This window comes from Anolis sagrei, chromosome 3, assembly GCF_037176765.1.
Source record: "Anolis sagrei isolate rAnoSag1 chromosome 3, rAnoSag1.mat, whole genome shotgun sequence".
Taxonomy (NCBI): Eukaryota; Metazoa; Chordata; class Lepidosauria; order Squamata; family Dactyloidae; genus Anolis; species Anolis sagrei.
The window spans coordinates 126237766-126259894 of NC_090023.1; the positions used below are offsets into that span (position 1 = coordinate 126237766).

The window sequence follows — 22129 nt, forward strand, 5'->3', positions numbered from 1 at the left end:
GCGAAGGGTTCTCTCCGTCGGTTAGGCGTCGTCCCCTCCCACTCTGGCTCGGAGGGCGCCCATTGGCCAGGCGTGCCCCCTTCTTGGCCCGCCCCTCTCTCCTGGCCACGCCTCCCCGCCCGCCTCTGGCGATGCTGCAGACGTGGTGGCGATGGGGCGGGGCCAGGGCCATGGGGCGCAAGCGGCGGACGCTGCTGCTGCTCCCCCCGCTGGCCCCGTCTTCGTGGCTGGCCTGGGCCGCCCTCCTCTGGCTCCCGGCCGGCCAAGCCAAGACCGTCCGAGGGGGCTTCTCCAGCGCCGCAGCCCGGAATGGCTTGGCGGCGGCGCAGTTTCAGTTCCACGGTAAGGCAAGGCCCTGCGCACTCCCTCCCTCCCTCCCTCCCTCCTCCCTCCTCCAGGCGGTTTCTTTTGGGGTGCACCCCCCCCCCGCACACTGGAGGAGGCTCCTGCCGCTTTAATTGCCAGGGAACTTCAATCCCCAGGAGCCCCCGCTGAATTGGCCCACCGTTGGGAATTCTGGGAAATGAAGTCCACCATGCCTAGAGGGCCAAAGGTTGACAACCACTGCTCTGTGGGATTTGCAGTTTAGTGAGTAACCAGAAAAGGTCCGTTTCATTCTGTAGTGTAGAATAGACAGGCACTCGGGATACCTGGGCAGCGACTTCACCAGACGACCAAGCCATATGTCACTCACTGCTGTTTTTGTTGTTATGAGGATTGGATTACTGTAGATTTTTCGGGCTGTATGGCCATGTTCTACAAGCATTCTCTCCTGACGTTTCGCCTGCATCTATGCTAGGCATCCTCAGAGGTTGTGAACTAGGAAAATTGGGTTTATATATCTGTGGAAAGTCCAGGGTGGGAGAAAGAGCTTTTGTCTGTTGGAACTAGGTGTGGATGTTTCAATTGGCCACCTTGATTAGTATTTAATGGCCTAGCAGTTGTCAAGGTGTGACTTCTTACTGCCTGGGGGAAATCTTTGTTGACAAGCATGTGGACAATTTCAACAGAAAGGAAGAAACCCTGGAAATGAACAAAATCTGGCTACCAGTATTAAACAAAACTCTAAAATCATACCAGTAAATAAAGGCAGGAAAGCTCCAGACAAGAAACAATCAGGGACAGCTAATCACCTCTCAACAAAGGATTCCCCCTGGCAGTAAGAAGTCACACCATGAAAACTGCTAGGCCATTAAATGCTAATCAAGGTAGCCAATTGAAATATTCACACCTACCTCCAGTAGACAAGAGCTCTCTCTCTTACCTCCAACAGACCTCACAACCTCTGAGGATGCCTACCATAGATGCAGGCAAAACATCAGGAGAGAATGTTTCTGGAACATGGCCATACAGCTCGAAAAAACCTACAGCAACCCAGTGAATCCAGCCACGAAGGCCTTCGACAATGTATTATGATGATGTTTATTTATACCCCACTTTTTCTCTTCTTCTTTCCATGTTTATGTTCCACTTTCCTCTCCTAAGGGAGACTCAAAGCCTCTAACAACCGTAAACAACAATACAATTGGCATTTTGACACTTAGAAAATAGAACCACTGCAATAGAATTACACATAGAATTATTAAAAGTGGTAACATCCCATAAAACCATCCAAACTATTAAAATGTTCCAGGGTCCCATGGGTCTCTCCCAACTATGGTTCTGTGAATCCCAAGATTCTATGTCTTTTAACTTACTTTAAATTACAGTGTAGACACATAGGGATGGGGGGACCGCCCAACCAGATCCTGTGTTGGCATACTCAAAGGAAGGCCTACTGTGGTTATTGACTGTCATGGAAATGTGATTAGAAACCATGGCTTTACGCATTCTCTTTTAAAGGTCTACAGTAGCGGTTCCCAACCTTTGGGCCTCCAGGTGTTTTGGAGTTCAACTCCCAGAAATCCCAGCCATCTTACCAGCTGTTAGGATTTGCGGGAGTTGAAGTCCAAAACATCTGTAGCCCAAAGGTTGGGAACCACTGGTCAACAAAAAGAGGGGCAGAAACTCAAGGCAGGAAGCCCAGCACCAGATACTTTTCTGCACCATGGATCCATTGCCAAAGGAAGTGTGATGGCTGGCGGTTTACATTAAGACTTCTTAAACTTGTCCACTCGTGGTCCCTTTCCGCCCGAGAAATGTTTATGTAACTCTGAGTATATAGGTATACAAATCAAACATTTGCTGATAACAAGTCTGCATTTTCAAGACTGACTAAACAGACTGATTTCCTTTTTATGAAGTATAGCTACAGCATCTTCTGCAGAGTTCACTGACAGAGACACCTAATGACTAAAACAGCCAGATTTCACCTTTCTTGCAAGTGAGACTGGTGGGAACGAGAGACAGGGCCTTCTCAGTGGTGGCTCTTCAGCCATGGAACTCCCTCCCAAGTGAAAATATAACAGCCCCTTCCCTCCTAACCTTCAGGAAGAAAGTAAAAACGTGGTTATGCAACCAAGCTTTCGGATAGCAAGTTTTTTAGTGCAACAAGAGAATAAGGAATAGTGAACAGACCTATTGAACAACTTCAGATTATTATTCTAGATAGCGTGATTGTAATAATTGGTTATAAATTGTGTTATTTTAATGTTTTGGTTTTAATGTAATAATAAAATAATAAAACTTTATTTATATTCCGTTCTATCTCCCCAAAGGGATTCAGGGCGGATTCCAAGCATAAAAGGCAAACATTCAATATAAATGTTTATTGTATTGTATGTTTATGTTTTGGCATCAAATTGCTGCCCAATTTGTAAGGCCACTCTAAGTCCCCTTCGAGGTTGAGAAGGGAGAGATATAAATGAAATAAACAAATAAATAAACTAGTGGCAACTTACACTTCCATTTGGGACTAATGATTTTGGTAAGATAGTGAAATTTTGTCAGCAGACCATATTAAGAAGCATTTCAACCAGTAAAGTTGTCTATGTGATACTTGTCTTTCTGATTTTATAATATATAACATAATTTGATTTTGTATTAAATATCAAGGTGATTGTGCTCTTCTGTACATCAAAATCAACAATGTAGCAACCGCTGTTGAAAAAGATGCCAAGCTTCATCTTTTTCAAGCTCAGGAATGGCAAAAGTTGCAAGAAAACTCCCAGGATTACAGCTGTCAAGAACGGCTCTCTAAAGCCCAGCTGATACGTAAGTATGGCAAGATGGGGATATGTCCTTAATTTACGGAGACAACTTGAAGATTTAAAACTTAAAAACACAGTATCTTGGAGCCTGAGATGAATTAACTTAGGGAAATTCGTGATAGATGGGCTTCTCTCCCCTTATTTCCATCTGCAGCCATTTCCAACCTTTGAAAATCACTGGAGAGTCTTGAGTATTACTTCTGAGATGTGAAGTGTAAGTTAGGAATGTAGGGAAACCTTCCCAACATGAACTTCTTAGAGGCTTCAGTCCAACATTTATTTATTATTTATTTATTATTTGCACTTGTTAACCGCCACTCTCAGCCCGAGGGCGACTCGTGGCGGTGTACAGAACATAGAACATAGAAAAGACAACAGTTTACAATAGATCAAGACCATAACACAACATCTTACTAACACACAACTAATTAAACTAAAAATCCGCTTCGTCTTGTTTGGGGTCATAATCAATCTCATAGTCATAGTCCATTCCGGTGGTCATTCCAAAAACATAGCACTTAGTTGAAGGCCTTTTCGAAGAGCCAGGTTTTCAGGCCCTTGCGGAAGGCCATGAGGGAAGGCGCCTGTCTGATTTCAGCAGGGAGGGAGTTCCATAGCCGGGGGGCCACCACCGAGAAGGCCCGCTCTCTTGTCCCCGCCAGGCGTGCCTGTGAGGCAGGCGGGACCGAGAGAAGGGCCTCCCCAGATGATCTCAAGGTCCTCGTGGGCTCGTAGGCCGAGATGCGGTTCTCAAGGTTATATTATATTAGAACCTTCTGGGGTTTATTTTGGGTATACAGACACAGAAATCGTGTTGTAAGTTAATTTATCTTAGAAGCCAGGCCTGTCTTGGTTTTTAAATTCATCCATGACAGTTGACCCTACAGTTTTGCAGAATTGATTGCTTGTGAATTGGTAGCTACTGCTTAGTTAGCTCCAACTCCCCGCCCCCAAGCTTTCTGCTTCCCCACCTATCCGCCATTGTAATCCCAACAATGCCAGTCTCTCATTACTTTCCCCCACCTTCCCATCCAGCTTTTCTCCCTTGCTTTCCCTTCATCTTCTCATCAAAGGACCCTTCCACACAGCCATATAACCCAGAATATCAAAGCAGATAATCCCACAATACCTGCTTTGATCTGGGGTTATTTGAGTCCACACTGCCATATATTCCAGTTCAAAGCAGATAATGTGGGATTTATGCAGCTGTGTGGAAGAGGCCAAAGAAGCAATGTCTAAGTTTGAAACCTCTTCCTCCATTGCCACTTCCCCAGCTCCACAGCCCAGGTTTGAAACCCTCACAACTTCTGATTGAAGCATCTTCCAGGTTTTATATAGACTTTTTATTACATATTATCAAATTATTCAAAATTAGAAAAAGCCATAAATGAGAGAGAGTTTTTGCCTTCCCTTTTAATGTTGGCTTTAATCTGCTTTTATCTTTCATTAGTATTTTAGTTAGCTTCATGGTATTTTGGGCTTATTTGAACCCCTTTTCAGGAAAAAAAAGAAGTAGATAAGCAAATAATTAATAAATATGCTGTCTTAAATATGCTTATCCAGCATAGACTTGGTGTGCAAGGTATAGATTAGGATCCCACCCCACATATCAAAATCCATGGATGCTCAGATCCCATTATATACAGTGGTGTAGTAAAATGGTGTCCTTATTTAAAATGGCAATATTAGAATATTTTAAGCAAATAGCGGATGGTTGAATTAGTGGATGTAGAATCCATTGATATGGGAGACTAAGTCCTTCTCTATTACTGTCAGTTTTCTCTCTTCAAACTAATAGAGGCCTGAACTGGTTTCCCTGGAGCTGATTGAAAAAAGCAATCTCTTTTCATTGCCTAATTGCGCAATTAGCTGATCATTTTTTAATATCTTTGGCTTCATAGTTATGCTACTGGAGAAGCAGCATGCAGTGTTGTTGGGTAGTGAGAAAGTCTCTTATAGCAAGAAGCTCTAGTGTTCCCTGTGTCTCTCCTGCTCCCCCACCCCACTTTCCCCTTTCCAATTAGCAGCTTCTTGAAAATGAAGCCAGGCATTCAAGCTCTAAAGTTTAATACCACTTCTGTGGAGCACAAATGTTTGATGTGCAAAGACACTGAAGATCCTCTTAGCATTGTTTTCAAAGAAGTACAAATAACAATCACTTGTAATTTGTGTTTTGATCTAAGTAACAGTATGCAAATTATGTTTCAGAAGGACAGAATAGCATTAATATGCATAAGGGTATCACTGAATTAGTCAATAGTAGCAGTTTTCCTTTTGGATCATGTATTGGTGATTATATGAATGATTGCACTTAAGTGTCCTCCTTCAGTGATGAGCCAGATTTTCTAAACAAGGCCTTCTTAAAGTGTTCCCGCTTGCTACTCCTTTCTGCTGGAGAAATTTTTACATGATTCCATGTATATATAGGTATAGAAAATGGGTATAAAATCAAACATTTACTGAAAATAAATCTGCATTTACAAGGTTTGCTAAACAGGCTATTTTTTGTTTTGTTTTTGAGGATTACAGCTGAAGCATTTGTTGTAGAGTTCACTGCATACAGCACATGTTGTTGCTAAGAGAGGTAAATGTGGCGTTCAGCATATATATAAATGGATGACATTCAGAAACCTTTTAACATTGCCAAATTTTTGTGACCCCCAACATTGAGCTAAGGGGAACCCAATCTGAGAGCTGAATTAAGTGTCAGAGAAGTTTGGAGGGACCACATTGCAGGGTGGAGCAGATCAAGAGCAGTGTTTCTCAACCTGTGGGTCCCCAGGTGTTTTGGCCTACAACTCTGGTTTACCAGCTGTTAGGATTTCTGGAAGTTGAAGGCCAAAGCATCTAGGATCCCACAAGTTGAGAACCACTGATCAAGAGCAAAGAGATAAGACCAAAAATACAAATATATTTTGGCTTAAGGCTGTTACTACCATGACTGAGCCTTAAGAGAGTGTTGTAAACTTTCTGTGAAGCCACTAATCAACAGTGTAGTAGGGAAAGGGAAAGCCACCTCAAGAAGGCCAGAGGACAGATTAGGAGTCAAGATAGATTAGATTCAGCCTTAGGGATGGAGGGTTCCCATTTTTGCATTATAGCTACAACAGTTTGAAAAAATGAGCCAAATAGGTCCTGATTTGCGAGTATCTTCTGCTTATCTGTCATGAATAGCTGTCTAACTGTATTGGTTTTGCTCTTTCCTTTTGAAGTGAACATGAACTACACTGAACAGAATTTGACAGTGTCTCAGGTTCCATATCCAGACACATGGTATGTGTTTTATGTTGACAAGTTTACCTGTGCGGAGAATTATGAGAATTCTGAATCCAAGGACGTTCAGTTTGAAATGGTGCTACTAAATCCTGACACAGAAGGGAATCCATTGGATCACTTCAGTGCAGGGGAATCGGGTAAGATTTATTTTTTTTTACATTGAAGGAGGGACATGTCTAACAAAGCTATATAAGGTTTCATCTTTAAAGATGTATTTTTACATCTTTGTAAAACTCAACATTGTATGCACTGATTTTGATAACTAGTTTTGTGTAGGCTGAGGATGGATTCCTACTGATTTTGAAAAAGATCATTATTGTATTATTGCCTTTTGAATGTCTGTTTGATCTGTTGGTTGTTTTGTGCCTTCCAGGTGTTTCTGACTCATGGTGCCCAAAGGTGAACCTGTAATGGGGTTTTCTTGGCAGAATTTGTTCAGAAGGGGGTTGCCTTTCCCTTCCTCTGAAGCTTAGAGGGTGTGGTGTCCAAGATCACCCAGTGGGTTTCCATGGCCAAGTCCCTAGCGTTGAGGACCACTCAGACCACTACACCATATTGCCCCCTTGATTCATTTACCATATTTACTCAAATCTAATTATCATTTTTGTTGGCTAAATGGCCTTGTCAAAATTAGGGTGTGCATTGGATTCACATAATATTGTATTTTGCCCTGGTATACCTCAACCCCAAAAGGGACTCAGGGTGGCTTCCAAACTGGCAATAATTCAATGCTGTATTAAGACATAAAAACATACAAAAATACTTGGTTGTTGTAGGTTTTTCGGGCTGTATGGCCATGTTCTAGAAGCAGTCTCTCCTGACGTTTTGCCTGCATCTGTGGCAAGCATCCTCAAACGTAGCACATAGTCCCGAAATCATACAATAACCTTAATTCTGGGCCAAAGCAAAAGTGGACGCTGCTTCAAGAGCTCCTGTTTGAGGGACATTATCTCTAATTTAATTGCCATGGCTCAGTGCTATGCAATCCTGGGGTTTGTAGTTTGGTGAGGCATCAGCATTCTTTGGCAGAGAACCACAGGCCCCATGACTCCATAACATTGATCCAGGGCAGTTAAAGTAGATTCATTCTACAGCACAGATGCAACCCAAGGTTTCTTTTCCATTCCAAGTATTCTAACACTTTTCTTTTTTAAAGAAGAATTTCTAAGCAGGCAGCAACTGTAATGCACACCTTTTTCAGCCAAATGACAGAGTGCACTGTTTGCTGCTACACATTACATTCGTCAGCAAATACTTTTTCTGCTTTCAGGGTTTTGAAAATTGAGGTGCGCAACAGATTCGATGGCGCATTAGACATGTAAATACTGTACGTGGGTTAATAACTGAAGCTGAGAGCCCTCCATTTATTTACATTTAACCACCACCCCTCCATTTATTTTACAATAGTAGATACAGTTACATATTCATGTATCGTTAATGCTATGCTCAGCAATGGATTATTTATAGCGATTTATGCCAAGGAAAGGCAATCAGGCATGTTTCAGATGCCTCTGACTATCAAGTTAGCATAGTCCATGGAGAAAGTTAGGGAACTTCTGACTCAGAACCTCTGGAGGGCACCATTTTGCCTACTAGTTGGTAATATTATTGCTTCCTTTTATAACAGGATAGTAAACATTGTTCCATAACGTTCCACTCTAGTCTATTGCTAACACAACTTGAAAAGAAAGGTCTGGTCATTACAAGAAATGAATTAGGAATTTGAAGTAGATATAGAAATAAATAAAGTAACAACTTCTGAACAAAGCTTCTTAAAGTAACAAATGCTAGGCAATATATAAAAGATGGAGGTAGCATGCTTGTATTGAGAAAAGCAGGATCCAAGGTCCTTTCATTCACCTTGATGTGACACAATGCTGGTTAAAGTGCATTCCCATGAATGTAACTTCTCCAAAGCTGAAATCTATATGAACTCACTGTGCTTTTTAAGTATTGCAGCAGTGACATCTAGCGGCAGGAGAGACACACCACAGGTGTATGTTGCTAATTTTTTCATAGTAAACATTTTAAAAATCAAATGTTCATGCATAACATGGAAAACAGCTTATTGTAACATATCAACTATAAAGCTTACCTATGAACCGAAGGCTTTGCCAAAAACACACAGCTAGAACTACTTCAAACACTATAATCAGTGCTAAAACTTCCAGAAAAATGGGTGCAAAATGTATAGAGGAAAGACCTTTACAACAGGGCATCCCTATACATTATGAAGAGGGGAAACTCTTTTGATAGAATAGTTTGTTCTGGTCACATCGCAGTCCAATTCAAACAGCAATGCAAAAAGGCTTAGGGTGGTGATTCCCAATCTTCGATCCTCTAGGTGTTTTGGACTTCAGTTTCCAGAATTATTGACATTTGACCAAGCTGGGGCTTCTGGGAGTTGAAGTGCCAAACAGGAGGACCCAGTGCTGGGAACCACAGTTCTTACAGAGTGGGACATCAGCAGAGCTATGCCAGGATTTCACTGTTGTTTTTTTGTGTTATGACTGACTTGAGAAACTGCGAGTCGCTTCTGGTGTGAGAGAATTGGCTGTCTGCAAGGACATTGCCCAGGGGGCGCCCAGATATTTGATGTTTTCCCATCCTTGTGGGAGGCTTCTCTCATGTCTCCGCATGGGGAGCTGGAGCTGACAGAGGGAGCTCAATCTGCTCTCCCTGGATTTGAACCACTGACCTGTCAATCAGCAATCCTGCTGGCACAAGGGTTTAACCCATTGCGCCACCGGGGGCTCCTTGTTCAATGATAATGGGTCCTTTTTCATATAAGCAATTCAAAGATGTGGATAGAGATCCTTGGAGATATATGTTGGTTCATCCATATATAAGCAGCCAGGAATGGACTGGACAAGTGGGCAGGAGGAGAAGTGAGTCTCCATGTACAAAGCAGTTTCCAAAATGCCTTAAAATGTGCCGATCTCCAATGTTAAGGTCCTCAGCTTATGGGTCTTTAAAAGTCTCTCTTTAGAGAACTTTATCTGACACTAAATTGGTCGCCCTGTCAGTACTGATAATTGAAATCTTATTTAATTTCTCAGATGTTTTAGATCTCTGTGCTTGGATTCCACTTATTCACATTGTAGCTGTTTTTGGTATCCTTTAAAACAGTAATTTTGTTTCATTTGTCAGTTTTATTTTGTTGCTTTAACTTACTTTGGCAGCTGTTTCCATTTTGCTTGAAAAATGAGCTATTAAATGTGTCAGTGAAGGAATGTGAAGGGACATCCTGCTTCTCTTCCTAGGCCTCCATGAGTTCTTCTTTCTGCTTGTCCTGGCGTATTTCGTTGGTGCTTGCATATATGCACAGTCCTTGTGGCAGACGATTAAAAAAGGAGGACCCATGCACACTGTGTTAAAAGTACTATCCACTGTTCTGCTGTTGCAAGCTGCTTCTGCTTTTGCAAACTACCTGCATTTTTCAAGGTAAATATAAAATTGTAGTAAAAGGAAATGATAATAATAATAATTCAACTTTCTCTCAGTGACTGTGATACCATCAAGTGTCATCTATTTGTTTTAACTGGCTGTTTTGGTTACAGAAGTCTTTATGGCATCTAACAGCTAAGTAACGTAGATGTTAGGTATTGAACCTGAGTCTTTTCATTGCAAATCTCGTACTCTTCCATGTTTTGCTCATGTGCCTATGAGAGCAGGCTTTGAACCACTGATCCCATAATACATCACAACAGTTAATTATACAGAAGCAAACTGCCTGTGATATAAGAGGAATCTATATTGAACCAAGTAAATACATTTTCTACATGTTCTATGATGTTTCCCTGGTATTTTCTACAGCAGCAAAGAAGCCAGAGATCTTATGTGCATGCACTCTCCAAGTTTGCTTAGGCACGCTAGTCTGATGCAGGACTTCGATAGCATGTATTTTATGCCTCATGAAATATATACTATCACATGGAGCAAGATTCAGGTGGGATGTGATAGCAAAAAAAGATAGATTTTCAGTAGGAAATAAGATCCAGTGATAATCATGGTGCAAGATAAAACACATTAGGAAACTATTTTGATATAGATTTTGACTGATCTTCCAAGTTTGAAGGGAGACAACAGCCACTCTTCCTCTCTCAGTGACTTTGGGTGACACAGATCACCCCCCAGCTCTCTGGCAAACTTGGAGCAGCAAAGTTTGAGAAACCGTTTGCAAGGGAGGCAGTGATTGCTCTGCCTTTCCCAGTGACTTTGGGAAAGGCAGAAGAGCAGCTGTCTTCCTAACAAATATCAAGAACTTGGCTGCTCTGAGTTCAGGGTGCTGTTTGTCTGGAAGATTGTGGCTGTTCTGCTTTCTCTCAAACTCACAGGATGAAGAAGAGCAGCTGGACTCTCCCTGGGAAATCATATCCCAAAGTTGTAGGAGTGAGATCCAGGAAATGGTTTGGCAGTACCTTTTATCATTTACAGTACTTTTTATCATTATTATTGAAGGAAATCAAATAGGGAATCTCCTCGGTGCATTTGCTTATTTTGCTACAGTCCTTGTAAGCTTAGATAGATAAATGGATAGATAGATAATTGTATATATTTCTTTAAAAAAATTAAACTTTTACCTGATGAGGTTTAGTTTTATACAAGAATAGAAAGATTTGTTAGTGTTTCATTTTAGCATATGATATGGGACCCACAGCATGTTTTTTAAAATAATATATTCTTAAAGGTTCTTACAGGAATGTTTATCTCTTTCTCATATCCACACATCACTTAGATTATATTTATCTTGCATGGGCAGGGCCAATATTTTATGAAGAACATTTTTTCATGAGCAATTTAAAATATAGGTTTATTCACCAGTGGGTTTTTTGTTTTGTTTTTATCAGTTATTCAAAAAATGGTGTCGGAGCACCTCTTATGGGAAGTCTTGCAGAACGTAAGTGTATCTTACTTTTAGACTGATACATGTATGAAAACTCAGATAAAGTAAATTTCTACACGGGGCACTCTGTGACATACTGAATTTGTTGAAACCACAGGGGGGATTTCATTACATTGCAGGCTTGGCTGACACAGCTCTATGAGCTCTTTTCCTCCTCATTATTGAAAATTCTTCATCCAAATGAAGCTAACAGGCATGTCTGCTTGAATCTAAGCCCCATGGTAGGGCTTTTATACAGACAGGAAGGCAAAGGATTGCATCATAACATTTTTTAAATTACATATCACTTGATAAAATTAATCTTCCCATTAAGGTGGGAAAATGTCAAGGCTTGAGAGTTTTATTAGAGGTAGGGGCACAAGACCCCCATGAAAGTGAAAAACGCAGATAAGGACAATGATTTTTTTTTTAGCTGAAAGAATACATCTTTAGGAATTTCTAAGTCTTCCAGTATGAGTCTATGATCAACTTTGGCTGGAGGCTGACCATAGAATCGTATTGGAAGACTAAAGATTCCTAGAGATGTGTTCTCTCTAGAAATCTCCAGGTCTTTCCTCATGGCTGCAGGATGTTGACCATAGTGTCACCCTAGAGGCAGAATAACTGGTTGTGGAGAATAGGGTTCAAATTCTCACTCAGAAATGGAAATGCACTGGACAAGTAACACACTTTCAGCTTCAGGAAACCCCAATGTAGGTCACCATAAGTCAGAAACTACTTGAAGTCATACAACAGCAACAAAAGAGTAGTCCAGAAATGTTTATCTCTCAAGAGACAGAATACAAAGATGGGGACAGGAGATAATGATAGTACTTATTTATCTCCACTGTTTTCTTCCTCATTTCAAAACTCCGCAGATGTCTCCCAAGATCAAATTTGCATGTATTCGAACTGCTAGGTTGGTAGAAGCTGGGGCTCACCCCAACTCCAGATTTGAACCACCAATCTTTCAGTCAGCAAGTTCAGCAGCTCAGCGGTTTGACCCACTGCACTATATTTTAAAAAATATTCAAAAGAAACAATGACTATATTTCCAAACAGTCTATGATATCAGCAGCCAGACCAATTGTGCTCACTTCTCTTTGATAGATATAGTAACCTCTCCAGGACGCATCTAGACTCATGTGTTCAGGGGCTGCGTTTAATCCACTAAGTAGGACCTCCTCGTCTGACAGTATTTTGTCATGCGCACACTCCACCTGCACTACCAAATTTTTCTATAGCAGTTTCCTGTTGATTTCATAAACACTGTTCCTTCCAAACTAAAAGTGGAAGCCCTCGTTCTCTCTTAAGGAGCAAAGAGGACCACTGAAATCTGTAGTTCCAAAGTTGGCATCACATATTGTCCTCTGGGCCTAAAAGGTGTACAGCACTTCCATGCTGTTTGCACCTTTGAAAATGATACTCTAGAAAGGATGTTCTGTGGAGCAACCTCTGGTGTATAGCTCTATGAGGAAGATGCTGTATGTGCAGGAAGATTAGTATCCAAGTACCAGGCAAATACTTTAAATATACCCAGAGTATTGAATTACATTCCTATTTACCTTGGCTAGATCCTCCAGCTGGTTATATTGGAGGATTTGTTGCAATGACATAGACTCATCTTAAGTATGTTTACTGAATCAAAAGATCTGTGCAAGATCATTATTTGCAGCAGTTATCATTATTGTTATGTATACCTATGTTAATTTTCTTTTCCTTTCCATCAGTGTGTGACATAATCTCTCAGATGCAAATGCTATACCTACTGCTGAGTTTGTGTATGGGATGGGCAATTGGAAGAATGAAGAAATCTCAGAGTAAACCTCTCCAGTGGGATTCAACTCCAACATCCACTGCCATTGCCGTAGTTGTTGTCGTGACTCAGGTCTGTTGCTCGATGGCATTGTGTGTTCAGATATAAAGAAATCAATGGGGGGGGGGGTTGTGCTCGTTGATAACTATTGCAGTTTTATCTGTTCCCCTGCAAACCTCCCAAATTTTAATACATGTGTGGTATCTGCAGCTTGACTCGTATGGAAAATAGAATTTCATAATTGAGTTTACAGCTCTTTATAACATGATTATATCCTATTTGGAGTACTAATACACACTTAACATGGGGCTGCCTTTGTAATGTGTTCAGAAATATCAGTGAGTTCAGAATGCTGCAGCCAGAATGCTGACTGGGACCAGTTATAAAAAGCATATAAGTCCCTTGTTAAAACAGTGTCACTGGCTGCTGATTTGTTTCTGGCACATTTCAAAGTGCTGCCCGTGATCTTCAGAGTCCTATGAGACTTGGGTCCAGATTATCTGAAAGACCTTATCTCCTGATACAAACCTGCCAGAGCTTTTAAGATTCTCACGGGGAAGGTTTTTTCCCTGTCTTGTCACTATTACAGGCTCTCTTAGTGAGGACACAAGACAGCGCCTTCTCAGTGTCGGCTCTTTCCCTCTGGAGTGCCCTTCCACAAGAAGTTAGGCTGGCCCTCTCCCTGCTTTCCTTTCACCAGCAGGCAAGGATGAGTTTTAACAGATCTCAGACACTGCTATGAAGCCACAAATTTTTAGCTGCCTAAAGGAATGGATTAAATTGACAGTAAGGAGTTGCTTAAGTTAAAGGGCCATAATTTAAGATACGGATGGCATGCCTATCTATGGGATGATAAGGACAGAGTGAATAAAGAATTTAATAGACATTTAATAAGAGCCAGCCTCTTAGCAACGTGGAAAAGGTACAAAAAGGGAATGGAGCCAAAAAACTTCTTAGATTCTATGTGGGGTTTTCAAAGGCAACTCCAACTAGTCCAGCGGGAGCAGCTAGATTACTAACTGGAGCGACATACAGGGAACATACCACCCCTCTTTTATGTCAGGTCCACTGGCTGCCAGTCCATTATAGGCTAGCCCTGGCCTATAAAGCCCTGTATGGTTCCGGCCCAGCTTACCTATCCGAACGTATCTCCCTCTACGTCCCGCCTCAGAATTTAAGATCATTTGGGGAGGCCCTGCTCTTGGTCCCGCCCTCTTCGCAAGTGCGTTTGGCAGGGACAGGGAACAGGTCCTTCTCGGTGGTGGCCCCCCTGCCTGTGGAATGCTCTCCCTAGCGAGATTAGATTGGCTCCATCTCTCCTCTGTTTTAGAAAGAAGATCACAACATGGTTTTGGGACAAGGCCTTTAGACAATAGATTTGGCAGTAATCATAATGTTGGAATTTTGACTATGACAGGCTTTGGACTGGGTTGTCGGTTGCTAAATCAGACTTTGATTCGGCTACATGATAATACGAATGTTTAAAATATATTTTAATCTGTTTTATCTTTTGTATAATGTTGTATGTAATGTATTGTATGTTGTCGGCATTGAATTGCTGCCGTTGTAAGCTGCCCTGAGTCCCCCTCCAGGGGTTGAGAAGGATGTGGTAGAAATGTAGAAAATAAATAAATAAATAAATAAATAATGGCTGCGCAGCATGGCTGCGCAGCTGACTCAGGGCAGATTACACACAACATATATAGGCAAACACAGAGGCAATTTAAACTTCATGAGGGTATGCTTGAATTCCAGCCATCGGGGAGCTATCACTTGTGACACTGAGTCCTTGATGAAGTACTTCCTCATTCTTTCACCTGCTGCTGAAGATTTTTATGGCATCGTAAACTAGTTAAATTAGCCTCCCTGTATAAGTGGTACCTAAATTTCCTACTTGACAGATTCAACTGTCTTTCGGACTGCAAAGGTCGACAGCAAGCTAGACAAATGGTTGGGAGCTTATTCTGACCTGGTCTGGCTTCGAACTCATGACGTTTTGGTCAGTGGTGATTTAATGCAGCTGACTCCTAGCCAACTGCTCCACAGCCCGGTCCATATTGATAGTGATCCATATTGAGAGGTGTCCAACTCTGGGGGGTGGTGCTCATCTCCATTTCTAAGCTGAAGTGCCGGCATTGTCCGCAGGCACCTCCTAGGTCATGTGGCCAGCATGACTGCATGGAGCACTGTTATCTTCCCATAGAAGCGGTACTTATTGATCTACTCACATTGGCATGCTTTTGAACTGCAAGATTGGCAGAAGCTGGGGCTAACAGCGGGCGTTCACCCCATCCATGGATTTGAATCGCTGACCTTCCAATCAGCAAGTTCTGCAACTTAGCCGTTTAACCTGCTGGTTGACCATGGCCCCTAATAATATAGTGACATGTATTTTCAAATGTGTTAGGAAAAATTGTCAGGGCATCATCTCTATTCTAAATGCATCTTTTGTACCTTTGCAGAGTATTCTATTAATTTGGGAGCAATTTGAAGATACCAGTCACCACAGTTACCACTCACACCAAAATTTAGCAGGGGGACTTCTCATTGGCTTAAGAATTTGCCTAGCTCTTTCTCTGGGCTGTGGACTCTACCAGATCATTCGGATTGAGAGAAGTACATTGAAGAGAGAATTCTATATTACCTTCACAAAGGTACGTGTGTTGTGTGGGAAGTTGATATAGTGCCTTAGATTGGTTGTTCTAAAAAACTACTTAACACACAAAAACTAGTCTGAGGGGAAAATATGCTTCATTATGCTTGTAGGCATGTTTGCTCATGACTTCCATGGCACTTACTTCCATGTTAGCATGAATAGGATTGCAACCTAAAGCAATCTGATACACACATTTGTGGGAGTTAACCACACTGAATACAGTGAGGATTACTACTGAATCAACATCCCTAGGGCTGTTCTATAGAGGATTGATTAAGTGTACTTTCTCAATTTAGTTTTTAGTTTAGTTTCAAAGGCACCACCCAGTTAACATTCAGTTCTGTTACATATGATATTAAAATTACATTTATTATATCTCATATCTACAAAGAAGCCGGTATGTTTTAGAAGACCACATTTTGAGATGTAATGTAAGAATGGGAATGGCATAAATAGTCCCAGTTATTGTCAGATTAACCTACCATATTGGCATATGGAAATGGACCATCAACTATGTGTTCTTTTCTTCTTTCAGGGCTGTATTTTGTGGTTCTTGTGTCATCCAGGTCTTGTAGCTATATCTCTAATGTTTAGAGATTATCAACGAGAGAAGGTAAGTATAAACAACACCACTTCCCAGTATAGTGAATCAATCCCAGAGCAATGCCTACACACGTACAATATCAATATAATTATACTCTCATACCCCTTTTTCAGCCAAAAAGAGGCTCCGGAGCAGCTTACAAAGATCAGTTCCCACTCCCAGGTTTACAATCTAATTTAAGTTAATACACAGCATTTCTGCGTAATTTGAAGTAGATGGAGGCAAATAATGTTTGCAAAGTTAAAATCAGAATGTAGCTTTAGACTTACTGCGCTTTACTGCGCTGGTCAGCTTTAGACTTACTGCGCCCCCTAACCTCCGCAGAGGTGGAGGACCTATTAAATTGGTCCGCCCCAGGAGGCTTATGGATCCGGAAGGATTCCTGATGGCTCTTGGGGATTTCCCCGCCACCTCGGTTGGTGATCCTGTTGATGCCCTGGTCGCTCTCTGGAATGGGGAGATGACCAGGGCAATAGACACGATCGCTCCAGAACGTCCCCTCTCAAGTAGCCGAACTAAACCAGCTCCTTGGTTTACTGAGGAGCTGGCGGTGTTGAAGCGAAAGAAGAGGGAACTAGAGAGCGTGTGGCGTTCGGATCCGAGCGAGCCAAACCGAACACGGTTTGTGTCCTTTTTAAGGTCATATGCCGCGGCAATAAGAGCCGCAAAGAAAACTTTCTTTGCGGCCACTATTGCGTCTGCAAAGAACCGTCCGGCTGAACTGTTCCGAGTTGTCAGAGGCCTTTTAAAACCCACCATTCAGGATGGGTGCCCTGATGACGCGGCAGCTCGCTGTGAAGCTTTTGCTCGGTTCTTTACAGACAAAGTCGCTTTGATCCGCTCTGGACTGGACACCATATTAACGGCAGTCTCTGAGGATGTAACACGAGCATCTGCTTGTCCGATTTTGATGGATTCATTTCAATTGGTTCAAACCGAGGATGTGGACAAGGTGCTTGGAGGAATGAGAGCTACCACATGCATCCTAGACCCCTGCCCATCCTGGCTTCTAAAGGAGGCCAGAGGGGGATTGGCCGAGTGGGTTAAGGTGGTGGTTAATGCCTCCCTTCGGGAAGGCATTTTTCCAGCCAGCTTAAAGCAAGCTGTGATAAAACCGCTGTTGAAGAAACCATCACTGGACCCCACTCAATTGGTAAACTATCGGCCTGTTTCCAATCTTCCCTTTTTGGGCAAAGTCATGGAACGTGTGGTGGCCTCACAACTCCAGGCATTCTTGGTAGACACGGATTATCTAGACCCGGCACAGTCTGGCTTTAGGCCGGGACATGGTACCGAGACAGCCTTGGTCGCCTTAGTGGATGATCTCCGTCGGGAGCTCGACAGGGGGAGTGTGTCCCTGTTGGTGCTACTCGACCTCTCAGCGGCCTTCGATACCGTCGACCACGGTATCCTTCTGGGACGCCTCGCGGGAATGGGTCTCGGAGGTACTGCTCTGCAATGGCTCCGGTCATTCCTCGAGGGTCGGTCTCAGAAGGTGTCACTGGGGGACTCCTGTTCTACCCCACAACCTTTGTTTTGTGGGGTTCCTCAGGGTTCAATACTGTCCCCCATGTTGTTTAACATCTACATGAAGCCGCTGGGCGAGATCATCCGGAGTTTCGGGGTGCGGTGTCATCTGTACGCAGATGATGTCCAGCTCTGTCACTCCTTCCCACCCGCTACTAAGGAGGCTGTCGAGGTCCTGAACCGGTGCTTGGCCGCTGTGACGGTCTGGATGGGGGCGAACAAATTGAAATTGAATCCAGACAAGACAGAGGTACTCCTGGTCAGTCGCAGGGCCGAACAGGGTATAGGGTTACAGCCTGTGTTAGACGGGGTCGCACTCCCCCTGAAGACACAGGTTCGCAGTTTGGGTGTGATCCTGGACTCATCGCTGAGCCTGGATCCCCAGGTTTCGGCGGTGACCAGGGGAGCATTCGCACAGTTAAGACTCGTGCGCCAACTGCGACCGTACCTTGGGAAGTCTGACTTGGCCACGGTAGTCCACGCTCTGGTTACATCCCGCCTTGACTACTGCAACGCTCTCTACGTGGGGTTGCCTTTGAAGACGGCCCGGAAGCTCCAATTAGTCCAACGGGCGGCAGCCATGGTATTAACAGGAGCAGGGCGCAGGGAGCATACAACTCCTCTGCTGTACCAGCTCCACTGGCTACCGATTAGCTACCGAGCCCAATTCAAAGTGCTGGCTTTGACCTTTAAAGCCCTAAACGGTTCTGGCCCTACATACCTATCCGAACGTATCTCAGCCTATCAGCCCACCAGGACCCTAAGATCTTCAGGAGAAGCCCTTCTCTCCATCCCGCCTGCTTCACAAGTGCGGCTTGCGGGAACGAGAGATAGGGCCTTTTCTGTGGTGGCCCCCCGGCTTTGGAATGCCCTCCCTACTGAAATAAGATCAGCCACCTCGCTAATGGCATTTCGGAAAAAACTGAAAACTTGGATGTTCGAGCAAGTTTTCAACTAATTCCGATGTGATGATGTTTTGATCATGGACTAGCAATCAAGGATAACGAATTGGATTACGACTTTAACTATGAGATGTTCCGGTCTGTATTGGTGGCCCAATACTATGTATGTATATGTATGTATTTTTATATTTTATTTTATATTTTTAAAGTGAATATTGTATTTTTAAATATGTTGTAAACCGCAATGAGTCGCCGCACAGGCTGAGATATTAGCGGTATACAAGTGTACTAAATAAATAAATAAATAAATAAATATTTATACAGATCTGAATTGCAAAGGAAAGCAAAGAAATAACCTATTTAATTGCACATTCAAATTTTCAGTAATTAATGTCACATATATGTAACTTAAATGTTACTACCTTAGTGGGAACCAGTTACTTAGCATGCAAATCCTGTCACATTTAAATAAAACCCACAATAATTCTCAGTGATTTCACTTTATCTAGTGGATGTGCGAGTACAGTTATAGGTTATGGCTTTCCACAAAATGAGGAAAAATTTGGACTCAAATTCGTCCAGTGTATTTTCTTCCAAGGACATTTAGAGAGAAAGAACAAAACCCCTGTGCTTATGCTGCAGTAATGAAGAAGCCACATACCAGTGGTTCTCAATCTGTGGGTCCCCAGGCATTTTGGCCTACAATTCTCAGAAATCCCACCCAGTTTACCAGCTGTTAGGGTTTCTGGGAGTTGAAGGCCAAAACATCTGGGGACCCACAGGTTGAGAACCACTGCCATATACAGTCCGTCGTGACTGTTCCTATCTGGAAGACATTTGGTGGGATAGGAGCATTGGGTGAATTCTGTTCTGGGAGAAAGGCAGGGTGTAAAGCCAACAAATGAAATTGGGCATCCTTTCCTGAGGCACTTCTCTGCTCCTGTGGCAAGCAGTTACTAACAATTCAAATTCCCCTCAGAAAAAGTGGAATTGTTCTGGGACCATTGGGCCCAACTGTCCATAGACATTCTAGGCACCTTTTTAAAAGTGACCATCAACAGCATTTGGAAAAGGCTATGTGGAATGGGATATTTGGTCCTACTTAAACAAGGCAGACAGAGACCCGACATCCTGGAAGTCACAGAGACAAGCCTCCATTAGAAGGGAATTCTATCACCTGGAAGCAGTCATTAGGAAGGCGCTTCGTCATGCTGCCATTAAATGTGTCTTTGGGTACACTGAATAGTTACATCAGAGACATATTTCAGGCTGGTGGTTCTCAGCCTTGGATCCTTTATACATTTTGAATGTCTGTACACTCCAAACAGCATGTCCAGTGGTCAGAAAGTTTCTCCAAAATACCTGGAGATTGAGAACCAATGTTCTAGACTACATCAGGCATGAGAAATTTGTGGTTCTCCAGGTATCAACTCCTATCAGTTTTAGCTGGTATAACCAACATGAGCCACAACTTGCCTACCTGCAGACAACACAGAGTACTCAAGCTCTCTATTAAGAGATCTTGCATTCTTCTTTTCAGTGCATGCTACAAGGCCAGAGTTTGGACTGAATAGCCCTCGTGGTCTCTTCCAGCAATTTAATTCTGTTTCCAGAATTGTGCAGTTAATGTTTTGTCCTATGTCTTTCCCCTATCTCCCCATTCCTTTTCCAATCATATTTTCTTATTGTTTCTTTTAGATTATTACCATAGGTGTCATCCTCTGCCAGTTGTTCTCCATGGTGCTTCTGTACCAACTCTTTGTTTCCCACAGTCTCTACTGGGAAGTATCCTCCCTCTCCTCGGTGACATTGCCCTTAACTGTAGCATCTGGACATAAAAGTCGGCATCACTTCTGAGATGCATTTGGGAGATTCATTGGCAGATGCAATAAAGACTGGAAAACTGTGTTGATTTTCAGCTGGAATCCACTAAAAATAGTTAAATTCAGCCCGTACATTTTTACTAGATCATGACACAAACAGCAGTGAAGTCTTTATCAACAACAATGTGACAAGGAAATGTGTGGTGGTTCCTGCCTTTTTCAATGAAGACAAAGAACATTTTTAGTTACAATATCTCCACTCCAAAACTACATCAGAGCTTTATCAGAATGTATAAAGCACTCAGAATTGGGATAATAGATTGGTTGAAAGTTGGTTTGAAACAAAGTATTTGTGCATAAGTTTAAAGGGACTTGAAAAATTGTAATTCGACCAGGAAACCAGTGTAAAATGTTTACAGTGTACCTTAGTTCTCCTGTATGTATTTTTAATATATAAAGCACTTTCTTGCCTTGAGATTTGGATATAGTTCAAATTTTAGTTTCATCACTGGTTGCTTTTTGCATTTTATATTTTAAATAAATGTTACAAGAGCATATGGGTGATGGACTAAGCACAGAGTTACGTTGTTTTTGTAACAAATGCGACAGTATAATTATAATAGAAGTCTCCAAAACTGACGAACTGAGTGGAATGAGTGATGCAGGGCTAGAATTTTAATCCTGATATAATTCATTACTCTTACATTGGGGATTCGATCATAATTAAGCCATATTCGCAGATTAAATTAACAGAAGCATTTCAAATAAATGTTAGTTTCAGTCATCAACTACCCATGAATTCCTGTCCAAGGATACTTAATCAGGATTAAATTTTCTCTGAATAATTGAGAAACAAAATACTCATAATCCATGTTATAATCCATGTTGGCACTGGGATCTAAGTATTTGCCATCTCCCACCCATTGTAGTAAAACCACACTTCTAAATGATGCCTAGCTTTCAGACTGCCATTGTAAATGCATACTTCTCTTGAAGTGCCTATTTATTGCTCAAGATTGAAATCTTAGGGATCAGTTTTGCAGTATGAATAAATCTTCCTATTTAGTAACAGACTCATTTCAGCACATTTGCAAATTTGTAGGCCTTGGAGGGAACAAGAAGCTAGTTTTATTTTAAAATTATACAAGGGGAGACCATTAAAGACTTCCCCTGACCCACTTCCATGTACTGAGAGTAATCAAACTTGGAACAATTATTAGTCCTTCTCTACTTAGGTGCCACCTAGGGACACACACTTCTCCCATCTTTTTAGCAATTATAAACATGTTGCTTGTAGAAGTTGACACGTTGCTCCAAAAGCCACGTTGTGACTTCAGAAATCAGCATCTCATCATCTGAAATATGTTTGCCCTTCAAAAATAACTACATTGTTGGAAAGAGGTAGAAGTCTAGTGGTACAAGATTGGGTGAATAGCGGGGATGCTGTAGAATTTCAAAGCCACAGGAGCATGCTTCCATTTAGGCAACATG

At 42.2% G+C, this 22129-nt stretch overlaps 1 protein-coding gene across 1 annotated transcript; it reads left to right on the forward strand.

Moving 5' to 3' along the window:
• Positions 1-114: 114 nt before the first annotated feature.
• On the forward strand, positions 115-21210 carry GPR180 (G protein-coupled receptor 180). The gene is made up of 9 exons (XM_060769492.2): positions 115-342; positions 2995-3153; positions 6362-6562; positions 9689-9869; positions 11276-11325; positions 13041-13198; positions 15589-15780; positions 16318-16395; positions 20514-21210. Exons 1-9 carry the CDS (start codon positions 132-134, stop codon positions 20670-20672), a joined length of 1389 nt encoding a protein of 462 aa, XP_060625475.2. The 5' UTR covers positions 115-131; the 3' UTR covers positions 20673-21210.
• The last annotated feature ends 919 nt before the right edge of the window (positions 21211-22129 follow it).